This window comes from Hemicordylus capensis, chromosome 5 (genome assembly GCF_027244095.1).
Source record: "Hemicordylus capensis ecotype Gifberg chromosome 5, rHemCap1.1.pri, whole genome shotgun sequence".
Lineage (NCBI taxonomy): Eukaryota > Metazoa > Chordata > Lepidosauria > Squamata > Cordylidae > Hemicordylus > Hemicordylus capensis.
Window position 1 is genome coordinate 105,893,741 of NC_069661.1, and position 16,315 is coordinate 105,910,055.

At 46.5% G+C, this 16,315-nt stretch overlaps 1 protein-coding gene across 5 annotated transcripts in view; it reads right to left on the reverse strand.

Annotated features, from left to right (window-relative positions):
• Positions 1 to 785: 785 nt before the first annotated feature.
• The window catches only part of LOC128327045 (magnetosome-associated protein MamJ-like), a 41,957-nt gene continuing 26,427 nt past the window's right edge, over positions 786 to 16,315 (reverse strand). The window contains exons 1-6 of one of the 5 annotated variants that reach the window (XR_008308420.1): positions 6,666 to 6,797; positions 5,993 to 6,021; positions 3,565 to 4,810; positions 3,259 to 3,384; positions 2,730 to 3,086; positions 786 to 1,768 (exon numbers count right to left, since the gene is read on the reverse strand). Coding sequence is in view for 1 of the 5 variants with exons in the window: in XM_053255179.1 (XP_053111154.1) it covers positions 3,627 to 4,810; positions 5,993 to 6,021; positions 6,666 to 6,697 (1,245 nt within the window). In the remaining 4 variants the exon portion in view is untranslated. Of the gene's footprint in view, positions 1,769 to 2,729; positions 3,385 to 3,427; positions 4,811 to 5,992; positions 6,022 to 6,665; positions 6,798 to 13,205; positions 13,279 to 16,315 lie in introns of those variants that run through there. The other 4 variants (XR_008308421.1, XR_008308419.1, XR_008308422.1 and 1 more) reach the window with 4 other exon arrangements.

A 16,315-nucleotide genomic window follows, 5' to 3' on the forward strand; every position in this document is an offset into this window, starting at 1 on the left:
TTTGGGAGGAGGCCTGCTATGTAGGGGGCCTCTTCATTCTCTTTCCCTGAAGTATCAGCAGGGATGGATTGCCCTGGGTGGAGGTCTGATACAGAGCTCTCATGATATAAAGGTGGTCTCCTTGGGTTCTTCTGCCAGAGTACAAGCAAGGCTGGAAGGTCCTGTGAGGTGGCCTGATATGGAGGCTGCCTTTTTTGGTTCTTTCCTGTCATGCTCTACAGAGATCTACCCCCACAGCTTTTCTTCCTGCAAAGGAACTGGAGGTGCCACCTCCTAACTGTTCCCCCAGGGCCAAATCAGTCACTCAGTTTGACTCCGCCTGGATCTAAGCCTCCAGCTGCTGCTTTGGCTCTTGGTGGAAAATAAGAGGGCTGGAGAATAACATTTGGCCTCGAACTTGGGCCTTCCAGCTGTTGTTTGATTACAGCTCCCATAGTCCCCAGTAGTTGCAGTAGCCAATAGTCAGGGTTGATGGGAACTGTAGCCAAACAGCAGCTGGAGGGCTGGAGTTGTGCAGCCCTGCCCTAAATCAAGCTTCCTCTTCCACATCACCATTCCATCCTCTTCCACACGGGGCAGATCTCTCTTCAGGGCCAAAATCCAGCCTCCTAGCCATACATGTTGGGGCAGACAAGCTCAACTGTCTATCTTGAGCTTCATCTTGAACCTCTCAAACATCTCTTGGCCCTGAGTGGAATGGCCAAGAGAATCTTTTCTGTAGCTGAGTTTGACCCAAAGACCTTTTTACCCAACTCTACCCAAAGAATATTCATTTTTTGCCTTATACTTTTTATTCAATTTTCACAACACAGAAGGACAAACACAAATGATACAAACACTCACAAACACACACAATAAAGACTTCAATCTCATCATTGGAACAAGTGTTGTTAACAATGACCGGATCTTGCCTATAGATTAAACATTCTCTCCCCAGTAATTCATATAGAAAATAACTTTGGGGTGTTTTTGAAACATTTGTAGTTAGCCCTCAAAAGCCTGACAAAAATCCACTTTGTGATGTATTTTTAAATAGACAAGAAGAGGGTCCCATTCTTTTTTAAATTCTTCAAATTTATTTCTTAGTAGTGATGTTAATTTCGCCATTTCTGCCAATTCTAGTACTTTAAGAATCCAATCCTCTTTAGACGGGCATTGACTGTCTTTCCATTTGCGCGCAAATGTCAGTCTTGCTGCCGCTGTTAAGTACATGAAGAGGGTCCAATATTTCCTCGGGAGAGCATTGTTATCAATACCTAATAGTATTGATTCTGGACTCTTGGGAAAAGTCATTTTGAATATATTTTTAAGCTCGTTATATATTAAGTCCCAATAACCTCTCAATTTATTGCATGTCCACCATATATGTATATAGGAACCCTCTTCTTTCTTACATTTCCAACATTTATTTGACATATTCTTATAGATTACGGCCAGCTTTACCCAAAGAATATTCAAAGCAAGACAATTTAAACAATAAATATGCAAGTTTTATTGCTGTTCTATCTCTACATCCTATTAAAACAAATATTTAATATTTTAAAAATATATACACAGCATTTTATTGCTACTTATGTAAATAGTAGCACAGTTTTCTCTTTTAATTTGCCTTCCCCTTCTTCCTCAGCAATGTCCAGCTCCCTTGGAGGAACCACGATCCCCATAGTGGCTTCCACCCTGGCCAGTCGGATCCTTAGCTGCCTCAATTGTCCCCTCAGTGCCTTGAAGCTTTGTAAGCATTCCTGGCAGCTGCGGATGTCTCTTTGGCCTTGAAGGAGAGAAAACAAACAGGGTGAAGGGGCCTGTCCTCCACCATGTCAGTCCCTGCACGGACTTCTAGTCCCCTTCCATGCCCAGCACAGACTCCTCCTCTCTGTCTTGAAAACCCTCCATGGCTATGTACCCCCCGGTGAACTTGCACTTCATTAGGTTGATTTTTGCTCTTCCAGCTTCTCTGTCTTCAGGAGCCACCTGAAGGTCTCCTGCTCTCTAAAACAACTCTTTCTCTTCCCTCTCGCTGACCCTTGGGTCTGGAACAGCCACTCAGATGTGGCCCCTCGTCTCTCTCCTATCCCTCCAATGATACCTGAAAACCCACCTCCACTGCGCAGCCTTTGGCGTAATGCCTCAGTAGAGGCAGCTCCATCGGCTTGAATTGAATGCCCCTTATGCTTTCCTCTCCCATTCCTCCTCTTCCTCACTTCTCTCTCCAAAGCCAAACTTTAGACTGTATGCTCCTGGTGGCAGGGAACTTTTGCCCATGTACATTGATGACACTATAAGGAGGATTTGCAATATGCACAATTGTATATCATCCTCCTTGGTTTCCTGTTTCATCTCAGCTTAAACTCAAAAGGGCTGATATTTGTTTTTCTTTTAGCATTCATATTCTGCTCTTCCTCAAGCAGCTCAGGGAGGTTTATACATGGTTATTTTTTCCTCACAATAACCCTAAGAGGTAAGTTAGGCTGTGGGACAAGTGACTGGCCCAAAGTCACCTAGCAAGTTTCATGGCTGGATGAAAATTCAAACCTGGGTCTTCCTGGTCCTAAGGATCTGCGGCTGAAATACATACACATCTTTCCCCCACTTGCCCCCACCTCAGCTTCCCTCTACTTCTTCTATTGTATCCCTGCCTCTGTTTTTAGACTATAAGTTTTTTAGATTGTAAAATCACGACGAGGATGGAAAAGGTAGAGGTTATGGAGTGCTGCCTCTGTGAGACTTACGGTCACGCAGCTGATGGACCTGCATCTCTACCAAACTCTGCAGAGTTTCTTTCACATTGCTGAGGTCCGGCTCCAGAGGAGGTGGGGAAGGAGGAGGAGGTGGAGAGGGATGCAGGAGGAGGGAAGAGATGGATGTAGAGGGTGGGATGGAGGCAACCTCCAGGAAGGCAGAGGACAATGATGAATCAGACCCAGAGGGCTGGAGAAGTACAGCAGGGCCTGCAGGAACATCTGCAAGAGAGAAGAAGAAGCAGGAGGTCAGCTGCAAAGGCTGACATCCTACCACACCCACCATCACTTGCCCTCACTGCTCACTCTGAGAAGCTGCTTGGATTACAGGCACTGGAGCTTGGACACCTGAAAGACAGAAAACGAAGGAACACTTCAGCCAGCACTGACAACCCACTCACAGGCCTCCCCTCTGAAACCTTAGATGCAGACTCAAATCAAGCATTTCATCATGAAAGAAACAGAGCAAAAGAGCCGTTCTTAGCCCAGCAGCAATTTCAGGGGCATGCTGTGAACATACCTTCCCTTTGCCACCGCTGCAGCCGAACTTCACTGTGGATGAGCCTTGTCCGCATGTGTCCAATTTGCAGGTTGATGGCCAGGAGAGAACGAGGGAACTGTTGGGAAATGCGGCGAACCCTCAGTTCTGCAACCAAGAGAGCAAAAAGGAACAAATGTTGTATGTGCTGACCAGGCTGAGTACTGGTGACTTGCAAAAAGGGCAGTGTTAGGGCTTAGTCCATCATCTGGACTGGGTATCAAAACTGCAGCTGATCTTTGTGCTGGGTGTATATGCAAAAGGTTTCTGAGGTGTCGCAATACTTACGCTGCTGGACATAGTCATGCTGTAACCCTTTGAGGAGTTCTACTTCTTGCTGAAGATAATTATCAGCAATGGAAGGCTCTAGTAAGCTCTGACACAGAAGCTGCTTCCTTTGGAGTGTCTGTGAGGATGGAAGGACCTGGCACTGAGGTATCCTCAATGAGCACTTTCCCCAGTAGGTCATTGGTGATGCAAGGTGTTGGAAGGGGTTCTGGCATTGAGGTTTCCTCAATGAGCTCTTCCTCCAGGATGTCATTGGTGATGCGAGGTGCTGGAAGAGGTTCTGGCATGGAGGGTTCCTCAGTGAGCTCTTCCTCCAGGATGTCATTGGTCATGCCATGTGCTGGAAGAGGTTCTGGCACGGAGGGTTCCTCAGTGAGCTCTTCCTCCAGGATGTTGGTGGTGATGTGAGGTGCTGGAAGGGGTTCTGGCACGGAGGGTTCCTCAATGAGCACTTCGCCGAGGATGTTGTTGGTGATGCGAGGTGCTGGAAGGGGTTCTGTCATGGAGGGTTCCTCAGTGAGCTCTTCCCCCAGGATGTCGTTGGTGATACAAGGTGCTGGAAGGGGTTCTGTCATGGAGGGGTCCTCAGTGAGCTCTTCCCCCAGGATGTCGTTGGTGATACGAGGTGCTGGAAGTGGTTCTGGCATGGAGGGTTTCTCAGTGAGCTCTTCCCCCAGGATGTTGGTGATGCAAGGTGCTGGAAGGGGTTCTGGCATGGAGGGTTCCCCAATGAGTGCTTCCCCCAGGATGTCCTTGGTGATGTGAGTTGCTGGAAGGGGTTCTGGCATGGAGGGTTCCTCAATGAGCGCTTCCCCCAGGATGTCCTTGGTGATGTGAGGTGCTGGAAGGGGTTCTGGCATGGAGGGTTCCTCAGTGAGCTCTTCCTCCAGGATTTCGTTGGTGATACGAGGTGCTGGAAGTTGTTCTGGCATGGAGGGTTCCTCAGTGAGCTCTTCCCCCAGGATGTCGTTGGTGATGTGAGGTACTGGAAGTAGTTCTGGCATGGACGGTTCCTCAGTGAGCTCTTCCCCCAGGATGTTATTGGTCATGCGAGGTGCTGGAAGGGGTTCTGGCATGGAGGGTTCCTCAGTGAGCTCTTCCCCCAGGATGTTGTTGGTGATGCAAGGTGCTGGAAGAGGTTCTGGCACGAAGGGTTCCTCAGTGAGCTCTTTCCCCAGAGTGTCCCCCAAAACATTGGGGAGTCCCCCAGAAAATGGTGCAACATGGGTTGGGTTTCTGGGATGACCTGAAAGAGAGGAAATAAAGCAGGAATCAGGAAATGATCGTGGCTTGTAGGCCTGATAGAAATGGCCTCCCTTTTCTGCCTAGGTTAGCCAGCTGGGAAGTAGCCTGGGATTGTGGGTGAGGTGGGCCACCCAAGGAAACAAGCAAGGAATGAAGAGGAGTACATTGCATAGCACTGACTGGCAAGACAGCCCTCAACAAGTACACTTCAGAAGGGAGTGCAATGGCCAGGCTCTGCCTGCTGTACATACAAGTGCAGCTGCCTTCTACCAAGTCATGCTCTTGGCTCTCTTTGCCCTACTCTGGCTGGCAGCCACTCTTGGGCAGAGGCCTTTTCCTAGCTAGCTAAGATCCTTTAACAGAAGATGATGAAGTCTCAACAGGAGACCTTGTGCATGCAAAGCAATTGTTCCACTACTGGGCTATGGGCTCTCCCTTCTATGTGAGGAAAGAAGCTTCTCCTTTGAGCAGAATGGGAGCTGATGGTTGACATGGACTATCTCTGGTTCACGAACCAACCCCTAGTTACAGCCTCTTGGCCTAGTGGGGTGGGGGGGGTCTTGAAAATCTGCCTGGATGCCATAAGCAGGAAGCATAGCTGTGATCTCAGGAATGCAGGCCTGGCTCCTAGAGGTAGAAAACTGTGGTCGGAGAAAGAAAGAGTCTCTTTGGTCCAAGCTCAGAACACATTGGCCAGGAAATGTTGCCCTTGTTTTCAGGTAATCCTCCAATTCCATCTTGACCCATGTAATTGTCAAAAAATGAGATACTTTGGAAACAATTAGCTTCCTCTTCTTGAAGGCAGGGAGAAAAAGACCCAGAGGATGTCTTGGGGCTGGGTGTGGGCAAAGGGTTCTTGCAGGACTTTTTCAAAAGTGCACAACCTCTAAAGGAAAATGACCAAACCTACCAGCCTGCTGCCACAGCCCTTTCCCCATCTCCTCTTCGAATGGAGGATAGCTAGATGTGACTCACAGAGCCCCCCCCCCGTCTCCTCTAACACTTTCGGCTGCATCAGCAGCAAAGGACAGAGGTGGCTGAACCTGCCCTCCTGCTATCCATCCATCGGAGGGATGTCTGCCCATCTCTCTCCATTGTCTATGAGAAACAGTTCTCCAAGGAGGCTTTCCCTGGGGGGCTGGGGAGCCCTGAGGAGAAGCAGGCACTCTCATCATCCACTTACCTGTCAGTGCCCCCTCTTCATCTTCATCCCTGCAGAGATAAGGAGAAATATTCTTAGTAGCAAATCACAGGAAAGAGGGGGTCTCCTCCCCCAGTAATACTAGGGGTATTACTAGTATTACTAGGGGTATTACTAGTATGTGCCCTCCCTCTAATTTTAATTCAGATGCAGCCAGGTATGTCCTCTCCCATAATCCTTATAGGTGGCCCTGCTAAATGTGGATGATTCCATAGTTGGGAGCAGTGAATGTAATTGTTAGGCATGTTCTTGGAAATAACATGGGGGTGCTGGGGGGCAGCTTTTGAAGTCAGCTTCAACTGGTGGGCAGGATTTTCCCACAAACCCCCAAGTGGGCCCACAGGAGCCAGCCAGTAGCTCCTGAGTGATACAGCTTCACTGGTCTAGGACCTCCAAGCTTAAGAAAAACAGTGGAAATCAGCCAAGCAGGTGACCTTCGAGGGCCGCCTGCATTTCAAGGAGAAGCTGTGTGGTGTGAATAGTGGTGGTGAACTTGTGACCACTGAAATTCCCACAGGGAGCACAAACACGTGTGAACACAGCAGGCTGGCCTTCAGTTCTCTGCCCAGACAGGCTAAAACAACGGAAGGGCATCTTTAAAACCTAGTCCACACCGCCATTAGATTTTGCTTCACCCACCATGCCAGAGACTTACCTGCAGGCCACACATGACCAACAGCCACCCATCTTGACAACTAAGCTGATAAGCTGCTAATAAACTGACAGCCGAAGACAGCCAATTTATCGAAGATGCTTCAGCTAATCTAAAACGCTGCCAAGTGAGCCTGCTGCAGAATCTTCACAGGTTTCCAAGGGGGACCATGATGGCAGAATTCTGTGGCTGACTGTGAAGTCACAAATTACTGTTACTGGTCATGCTGGCTCTGGTTTGAATCCAAACACTGTCTTGGGGGTGCAGCTCAAAGTGTCAGAGCACCAGGGGCGATTCATCCCAGTCCTGCCCTCCCTGCTCCCCACATGTCACTTTCTATTCATTTGACTTTCCCCTTCTGTTAACAAATTTTGAAGGAAGGGGATGCTTGTGGATAGGGGTGGGCTGCAGCTGCTGCTTGTACAGTTGGACACAAAGTTTATAATAAGCCTTGCATGAGTCCTCTGTAACATGTAAGAGGGCAAAGGCAACAGCCACATCCATTGCATGTCCCCAGCTAATTTCCCACCTAATCACTTAGATTAGATTTCCACCTAATCATTTGCTGAAGTCCTTTAGCTAGGAAATTCCTCTAAATCACATTCAGCACTGAGGCCCATCTCTGTTCAGAATACACAAAAAGAAAGCCAATTAACTTGTGGAACTCACCACCTCTAGATGTGGTGATGACCACTAGCTTAGATGGGCTTGAATGGGGGTTATTTATTTATTTATTTATTTATTTATTTTTGCATTTTTATACCGCCTTTCGTTAAAATATAGCCCCAAGGCGGTTTACAAAAGTTAAAAACATATAATAAAAACACAATAAAAACAACATGCTAAGAGTATAAAAACATATAAAAACAGGCATAAAACAATACAAGAAATAAAAACACCCAGAAGCAGCAGTAAAAACGATTATGTAAAAGCCTGGGTAAAAAGCCAAGTCTTTACAAGCTTTCTAAAAGCCATGATGGAGTCCGAGGAGCGAATGACCACTGGGAGAGCATTCCAGAGTCTGGGGGCAGCAACAGAGAAGGCCCTGTCCCGAGTGCACGACAGCCGGGCCTCTCTCATTGTCGGCACCCGGAGCAGGGCCCCCTCAGATGTCCTCGTCAAGCGGGCAGCAACCCTTGGGAGCAGGCGGTCCCTCAAATACCCTGGGCCCAAACCGTTTAGGGCTTTAAAGGTCAAAACCAGCACCTTGAATTGGACCTGGAAACGAACCGGTAGCCAGTGCAGCTCTTTCAAAATGGGGGTGATATGTTCCCAACGGGCAGCTCTGGATAACACCCTCGCTGCCGCGTTTTGCACTAGCTGCAGTTTCCGGATATTCTTCAAGGGCAGCCCCACGTAGAGCGCGTTACAGTAATCCAGCCGCGACGTGACTAAGGCGTGGGTAACTGTGGCCAGATCTGCCTTCTCGAGAAAGGGACGCAGCTGGCGCACCAGCCGAAGCCGTGCAAAGGCACCCCTGGCCACCGCCTCCACCTGAGCTTCCAAGAGCAGAGCCGGGTCCAGTAGTACCCCCAAGCTGCGTACTTGTTCCTTCAAGGGGAGTGCAACCCCATCCAGAACTGGTAGAATCTCCACAATGGTTAGAAACATTCCCGGGGGAGGAGAGATCCCTCTGTGGCTATTAGTCATGATGGCTATAGAGAACCTCCAGGTGCACAGGCTGAATTCCAGATGCTGGGGACATGCAATGGGTGCGGCTGTTGCCTTTGCATTCTTACATGTTACAGAGGAAGCATGCAGGTTTATTATAAACTTTGTGTCCAACTGCACAAGCAGCGGCTGCAGCCCACCCCTACCCACAAGCATCCCCTTCCTTCAGAATTTGCTTACAGAAGGAAAAAGGTGAAAGAATCGAAAGTGACTGAGAGGGAGGAAGGGAGGGGAAATAAGAAGGACAAAGAAAGAGGGGAAGCACAAAAAATGAAGCTGGCCCACAAAGAATGAGAGGGCGCAACAGAAGGCTGTAATGTACTTTTTATATAAGGTTATGACAATGGAAAGCAAACAGTTATCCCCGCCCCCTCTGTTTCTTCTTAGGAAACAACCCACATCCTTATTAAACTCAATAGGCCCAACTGTACAAAATCTTAGTTTCTGCTGCACATAGTTTGATGCACTGCACATTAATATGAACACTGGACAAAGGGACCTCCTCTCTGTCCTCTCAAAAGACCCAACATGGTAGCTCATGGCCCCACAAGGGATGGATGAATCCCACTAAGGATGCTGCTCTTACATTTTTAGGCATTCTAGCAATTGCCTCCTTACAGCTATTATTTCTGCCACTATATTTAAACCATATGTTGTTGTTGGAAGTGCTTTTGCTTAATGTTCTGTTGACATTCTGTCAGCTGGTATGTACCCCTCACTTCCTGCCCCTCTGCCTGCTGCCGCCACCAACAGCACTGCAATTACTCTCCAGTATATTATTTTATCAGGAAGCAAAAAGGTGTCACATAGAAATACGGAAGCACTCAGTTGCTGTTGAAAGTCACTTTGCTCAGAGTGTTTTTTGCTCAGAATGTTTTTCCTTGAGGATTGACTGGTTGGTAGGGCGGGGGGGGGGGCAGAGGAGCTCTTACCCCCGGACATTGGGGCCCTGGTCCATGGCCTCCAGGGACAGGCTCCAAATGGTCGGGGGAGAGGGGCCTCCTGCAACCACCTGTGCCCGCCTTGCCACACTGTACCTCCCGTGTTTTTGTTTTGTATAATTTAAGTGAGGAGTGGCAGCTGGGGAGTGAGCTTAGCAAGACTTGCCTGCCTGCTCCCCCGGTGTTGTCCGAAGTGACCGCTGGGCTTGTCTATTCAGCCCAGTGGCTCTTGATAACTGCGAGGCGCTCCAGCGCGTGGCATCATGGGCTTGTGGCAATCTATTTTAACTGCACCGGTGCGCTGTAGCGCCTCGCAGTAAACAAGAGCCTCTGGGCCAGATGGACAGGCCGAGTGGTCACTCCGGCCGCCACCACTGGGGGGTGGGAAGCAAGTCCTGCTCAGCTCACCCCCCGGCCCACCCCTCAGCCACACACATGTCATGATGGCTTGAATTATGCAAAAACAAAAAACAGAGGCATGGCATGGCGGGCTCAGGGTGGCTGCTGGAGGCACCCCAATTGCCTAGGTTCATCCCTGGCACGGGGAAGGGCGGACCTGCTCTCATAGTTTACAGTCATGAGGCCAACCTTCCCACCCCTCTCCACAGAAGTTTTTCAACTCTTTAAAGAGTCCCCCCCCCCAACACAAAAAATAAATAAAAATAAAGGACATGTTTTAGGTGAAAGAATGGCAACAAAAAGAAGAAGGACCTAGGTGAGTCCAATAGAAACTCTATATTGCACCACAAGAACCCACCCACACAAAACCTTTGCTATATGCAATATTAAATAAATCTGTAAAAAGACATTAAGGGGACACATTCAACTGCAACCTAATATTGTAAGGATTTTTCTCAAAACATACCAAAGGATGAAAGTTGCTGGATATTTAATATATACTGTTTTAGAATTACCCACATATATACTCAAATCAATACATAAATCCTTAAAATCATCAAAATTCACATATACATACACATTAAAATAACCAATAATACCCATTATGTTAATATTTCATATGGGCTAATACATAAAATCTAAAAGCACCAACTATTCTTTCAATAATCCCTTCGTTTTATAGCTTCATGAGTTCCAAACTTCCAAAAGGTGCACAAATGCAAAGAAGGGGTCACAAAACTCTATATGGACTTCTTGTACCACATGTGCTGATGTTTTAAAATCCACAACCAGACACATCCTCTGTCTCAAAAAGGTGATAAAACCAGCTCCACATTCTACAATGCATGTGTAAGCACTCCTTTCTGTACTGAGCTGAAAATGCCATCAGATAAATTCTGATTTTCTTTATATCTATAGCCCTGTTCAGATGTTAGATTATGTTCAGATGTTACAGATGCAACACATGTACACATTTTTCTGTGAATGCTTGTACATGGATTCATTTAAAAGCTGGACCTGGGTACAGGCCCCTCAAACACAGGCTACAGATATGAAGTGTACCATTGTTTGTGCATTGAACGTAACTTGTGAATAGGGCTTATTTGTACACATAATATGCTTTCAAGGACACTGATTCCAAGTATGCTTACAAGGCAGTCCAAGGAGCACACTTCAATTTCCTTAAAAGGAAACAGCACTAGCATTTTATGCTGTTTTTGTAATATCTTTTATTTTATTAATCAATCAAACTATATCAGGGGCTATCAATGGCCAGTTATGAAGAAGATGGCATGATTCTGTCATGAATACAATGTAGCAACACATGTATTTTGCCATAGGAATGTTTACAAAATATATAATGCATAAAGGTGGCATAAAGACACTGGCTGATACCAATGCTGACAAGGCACATGTGAACAGAGGCGTATCTAGGGAAAATAGTGCCTAGGGCAAGCATTGAAATTGCGCCCCCTGTCCAAACATCTGACACCCATCTTTCATATAACTTTACCATTATATCAGCTGAAAAATACAAGTCTGAAGGTCACATTCAAGTCACATATCTAAATATGTGTACAGTGACTATATCTATCTATCTATCTATCTATCTATCTATCTATCTATCTAATTACCTGTAGCCCCTTCAGGGGGCTTCCTAAAGGCCGTGGCTGGGAGTCTGCAAAGGTTCCCCCTCTAGGGCCTCACAGGGACCATTTCAGCATGTGCAGTGGCCATTTTTTAAATTATTATTTTTTTTAAAAAATGGCAGCTGAAAACAAAATGGCCACCATGCATGCTCAAGTGGCCTCTGTGAGGCCTAGTATGGCCTAGGGCCTCCCAGAGGCCATTTGAGCATGCATGGTGGCCATTTTGTTTTTGGCAGGCTTTTTTTTTTAAAATTAATTTTAAGAAATGGCGCCCCCTTCAAGTGGCACCCGGGGCACGTGCCCTGCCTGCCCCACCCTAGATATGCCCCTGTAGAGATGTGTGTGGTTTTTTTTAACTTGCTCTTGTTAAATTAGTGGGAATCATCAACTTTCTGATGCCAATCTACCCAATGCCTGCTTCTGCTTTAACATGCCACAGGGCTCTTTGCCCCTCTGCTCTGATTCTCTTACTCTGTGCTGCTGCTCTTCTGCTTTGGATGTCAGCCAGCCCTCAGCACCAGTGTTCCACCTATTTTCTTTCATCCATATGCAGAATGAATTTTGTTTTGGGCAGCAGTATCAAGGCAATGTGTGCAAATTTTGTATGCCATTATAGATACAAGTGTACACACATATATAAATCCACAAATATGAAAGAAAAAATGGATTTCACAGTTTTTTCCTTTCTTCCACTTCACATTTGCACGTATATCTCAACCAGCTGATAGGGAACAGATTCAGATTCAGATTCACCCCTGCTAACTTGGCAAAGAGGCACCTTTTAAATGTGGTGATTCTCTTTATTTAGCAGCAGGAGAGTAACTGGCCTTATCCACCCCCAGCACAGTACCTCCAGTGACTGTTGCTGGTGTCTATCCTATGTTTCTTTTTAGCTCATGAGCCCTTTGGGGACAGGGATCCATCTTATTTATTTGTTATTTCTCTGTGTAAACTGCCCTGAGCCATTTTTTGGAAGGGCGGTATAGAAATCGAACAAACAAACAAACAGTCCTGAACAAAAAAAATCTTGAGTTTATCCCAGTGAACACAGGTTTACTATGGAGTACGTGTATGTCTCTCTCTGTGTTTCTAGTTTATGCCAGCCAACCTTAATAATGTTTAGCTACTCCAGTACTTGTTTCATAGCTAAAATAAGGAGTTTATTCTCCTTTGTCTCCTGCACTCAGTACCCCACCTAGTTAAAAGCCAGGTTAGAGTGCTGGATGAGAATTGGGTTCAAATCCTTCCATACTCAGCCAGGAAGCTCAGGGGATAACCTTAGACTAGATACTCTCTCTCTTCCTAACCCACCTCACAGGTGTTGTAAGTATGAAAGTCGGAAGAAAGAATCATACAAACACTACCCTGAGCTATGCCAACAGAAAGAGAAGTCACCCACCAGCAATCACTAATAAGTTTAGACAATCAGTCTCTATCTAGCTATCTCCTAATTTGATTTCAAACCAGACAACAGAATGGAATACATGCATGGAGTCATCCCAGTTTCTTGGCGTTTAAGTAGTAAGCATTTCAGGGACAGGAGAGAAAGGCAGCTTAAAAAAAAAAAATCCTCATCATCAACTGATTTGCAAAGCCTTATTTTGATGCAAGTCTTTAAATGGATGATTCATCCTACAAGATCCCAACATTGAACACCAACTGTTCTCTATACCTCCATCATGCTTACTTTTAAAAATACAAGTTTCTTTTACCTTCCATCGTTCCTCCCCTTCTTGTGAGACAGCAGGACCAAGGCAGCCCCCACCCCTTTCTTATAATCTCTCCCTCTTTTTTTATTTGTTTTCTTCACATTCCACTTGTTCCCTCAACCCAATGCTTACTTTTAAAAATAAAAGTTTCGTAGAAATAAAAGTTTCGTTTACCATCCTACCCCTGCCTTGCCTTCTTGAGGGCCAGTCAGCACAGCAGAACAAGACAATTATGCAGCCTTCAGGCAGTTTCTTTTCCTTTACATTCTTCTTCCCCTCCCCCTGCCTAATACGACTTGCATTTACTCCCCCCCCCCGCCTTCTTGTGAGTCAGTCTGTCGGCAACAAAAACGAAACAAGGCTTTTATGCAGCCCTCAGGCAGCCTCCAGCTAGCAGCTTGGCTTCAAAGCTCCAGCACTTCCTCTCGCTGCTGCTGCCGCTTGACCCTTGCCTGCCTGACGTCACTCAGTCACAGGGCAGGTGCTACCATTAGGCCAAGTAGGCAGCCGCCTAGGGCGCAGACCTCAGAGGGGTGCAGAGTGCAGACCTCAGAGGGGTGCAGAGTGTAGAGTGTCGATGTGTTTGCCTAGGGTGCAAAATAGTCTGGCACCGGCCCTGCTCAATCGGCATGCTCTCAGTTTCAGTGAGTGAGTCTGCACTGCACGGAGCATGGCCAGCTGGGAGCAGCCACGATGAGAGGCAGGCAGGAGGCAAAAAGAAGTGGGTATTGGATCACTTTGCTGCTACTGCAGCAACAACAAAAAAAGGGAAAGAGTAAGAAATGGGGAAAAGAGAAAGGGCAAGGGCTGGCCTTGGGGGGCCCTCAGAGGTTGTGGGCCAAGAGACAGTTGTCTCCCTTTGCCTAATTAATGGTACACCCCCGGAGGTGGCAGCGGAGCTTCAATGGAGGGGCAGGTAAGACCTGCTTTCCTCCTTTTAAAGTGCCCGCTCGGCCGCAGCCAAAATGATTTGGCTGGGGTAGCTTGAAGTATTTCGACACCTGGAAATAGAGGTGCTGAAATGCTTCAAACACATGCCTAGTTTTAAACATGAAAGCCACAGTGGGATTTGCGTGAGAGAGAGGAGGGATAGAGGGAGGGGGAGAGTGTAGGGTTGTGCACGAACTGGTTCAGCGCTCATTTTCTGTGAAACCTTACTACTTATAAAGTGAAATGAAAGTACACGGAAGCACAAAAGTAGGTTTGGCAGCATTTGACAAATACAACTATTCCTAACCCCCAAATGTTCATAACTCAAAATTCTTACTCTTTCTAAATTTCCCTACACTCATCAATTCTTGGTACCATTATCTGCAAGTAATATGCAATTTGGATTTGTGAGAGCAGGTGCTTCTAGAGGAGATTTCATCTGTACAATGTGAGTGTGATTATGTGATGTTTGTGCCTAGCATACCAATCTTATTTTCCCCTTTCTTTCACATATGTGACTATGTGGGTGTATGAGCTCCCTTTGGCACTCGGTTCCCAAAGCTTAGATTTATTATTTTTTCTATGATTTCAGTATTGTAGGATATCTTTCTCTATATCTTCATTAATGGTCATAGCTATCCAGGCTCAGAGTGCAGGTTGGAAGGCAGGCCAGTGGTTTGGCAGGCCAAGGTAGGTCATAAAGGTAGTCTGCAGCGGTTCAACCAGCACCGAGCACCAAGTTACTCAGTGTGAGAAACTAGGCTAGAGATAGCAGTTAAGTTAGATGCACCCAGAAGGGCTTTATTGGCTCCTTTAATCAGCTGTCCTGCTGAGCTGGTACTGGAAGCTACAGAACATCTTTTAGGCAACTGCAACAGTGACACATCAGATATCTAGTTCCCTTTGCCTGCAAGCTGCCCGGGAGATGCAAGGCACCCGAGCCCCTCTACCAAGTCCCTGATCTGAGATCCCAGCATCTTTCATAAGGGATTTTTGCTTAGGTCAAAAGCCTTTCCACGAAATGCATTTTAGTGACAAGAAGGCCCCTCACTGTAAGGCAGGTACTCTGCTGTATAGGATTGGCTTTTGTTCTAGGAGTTCAAAGATGTGTATGGAGAGCCCTGCATTGGGGGTGGGGGGTCAAAGCATAAGCTAGTTAGCATGTAGATCCTATGAAAGAGTTGAAGATGGGGACATCCTCTGTGGCTAGTATTGCAGATACCAGAGGGTCTTGACTCTTCCTTGCCTGAGATCTGTGGTAGGGTTCTCCTCTGACACTGAGACTTTGGGACATGATCTAGGCTCCTCTTCTGATGATGTCCCTTCTAAGTCAGACTCAGGGACATGGTGGGACATGAAGCAACACTGTTTGAGCAATTACCAGCATTTTATTGACTATTCACGTTACCTACTCAACAGAGCCTACTGCAGCTTTTTCTAGTGCAGACAAAAATTATGCTGAAATGCATTGGCCCAGTCTTACAGTAGCTATACAGGCTGCTGATTACTTTTTGGGATCAACTGAAAGTGTTTATATTAACTTTTAAAGAACTTTGATGGACCTGGACCTACATACAGTACTCTACATACCAGCTTATTGCTGAGGAGGTTATTCCCTGAAGAGGTTTGTTCCCTCTGGCCTTTTGGAAAGCCTGTAAAACACATTTATTCTGAAGAGTATTGGCCAGTATGGACTTAGGAATGATGGTGATCTGCAAGTTAGGGATTAATTTGATGGTGCTGGCTTTGTTGTTACACTCTTTCCTGTTTTCTACATGTGCTGTTTAGTAAACATTGGCTGACTTACTGTGCAATAGACATCAGCCTAGTAACACTGCATGCACACAAGTTGTGCAAATGTTACACAAGTGTAAGCCTATTCAAAATAATGAGCTTACTCTCGTAACATCATTTGGGCAAATTACAGGAACATAGGAAGCTGCCATATACTGAGTCAGACCATTGGTCTATCTAGCTCAGTATTGTCTTCAGAGACATGCAGCAGTTTCTCCAAGGTTGCAGGCAGAAACCTCTCTTAGCCCTATCTTGGAGATGCCAGGGAGGGAACTTGGAACCTAGATGCTCTTCCCAGAGTGGCTCCATCTCCTAAGGAGAATATCTTACAGTGCTCACACTTCTAGTCTCCCATTCATAAGCAACCAGGGCGGACCCTGCTTAGTTAAGGGGTCAAGTCATACTTGCTACTTCAAGGCCAGCTCTCCTCAGAGATTATGCATGTGTTCAGCTTGCATGCATGTAGTGTTACTAGGCTGACATACCATTGTGCGATTATGTCAGCTACAATTTTAAAATAATTGTTGTGAGCCACGCCAAGCTTAAAGGGAGGTGAGATA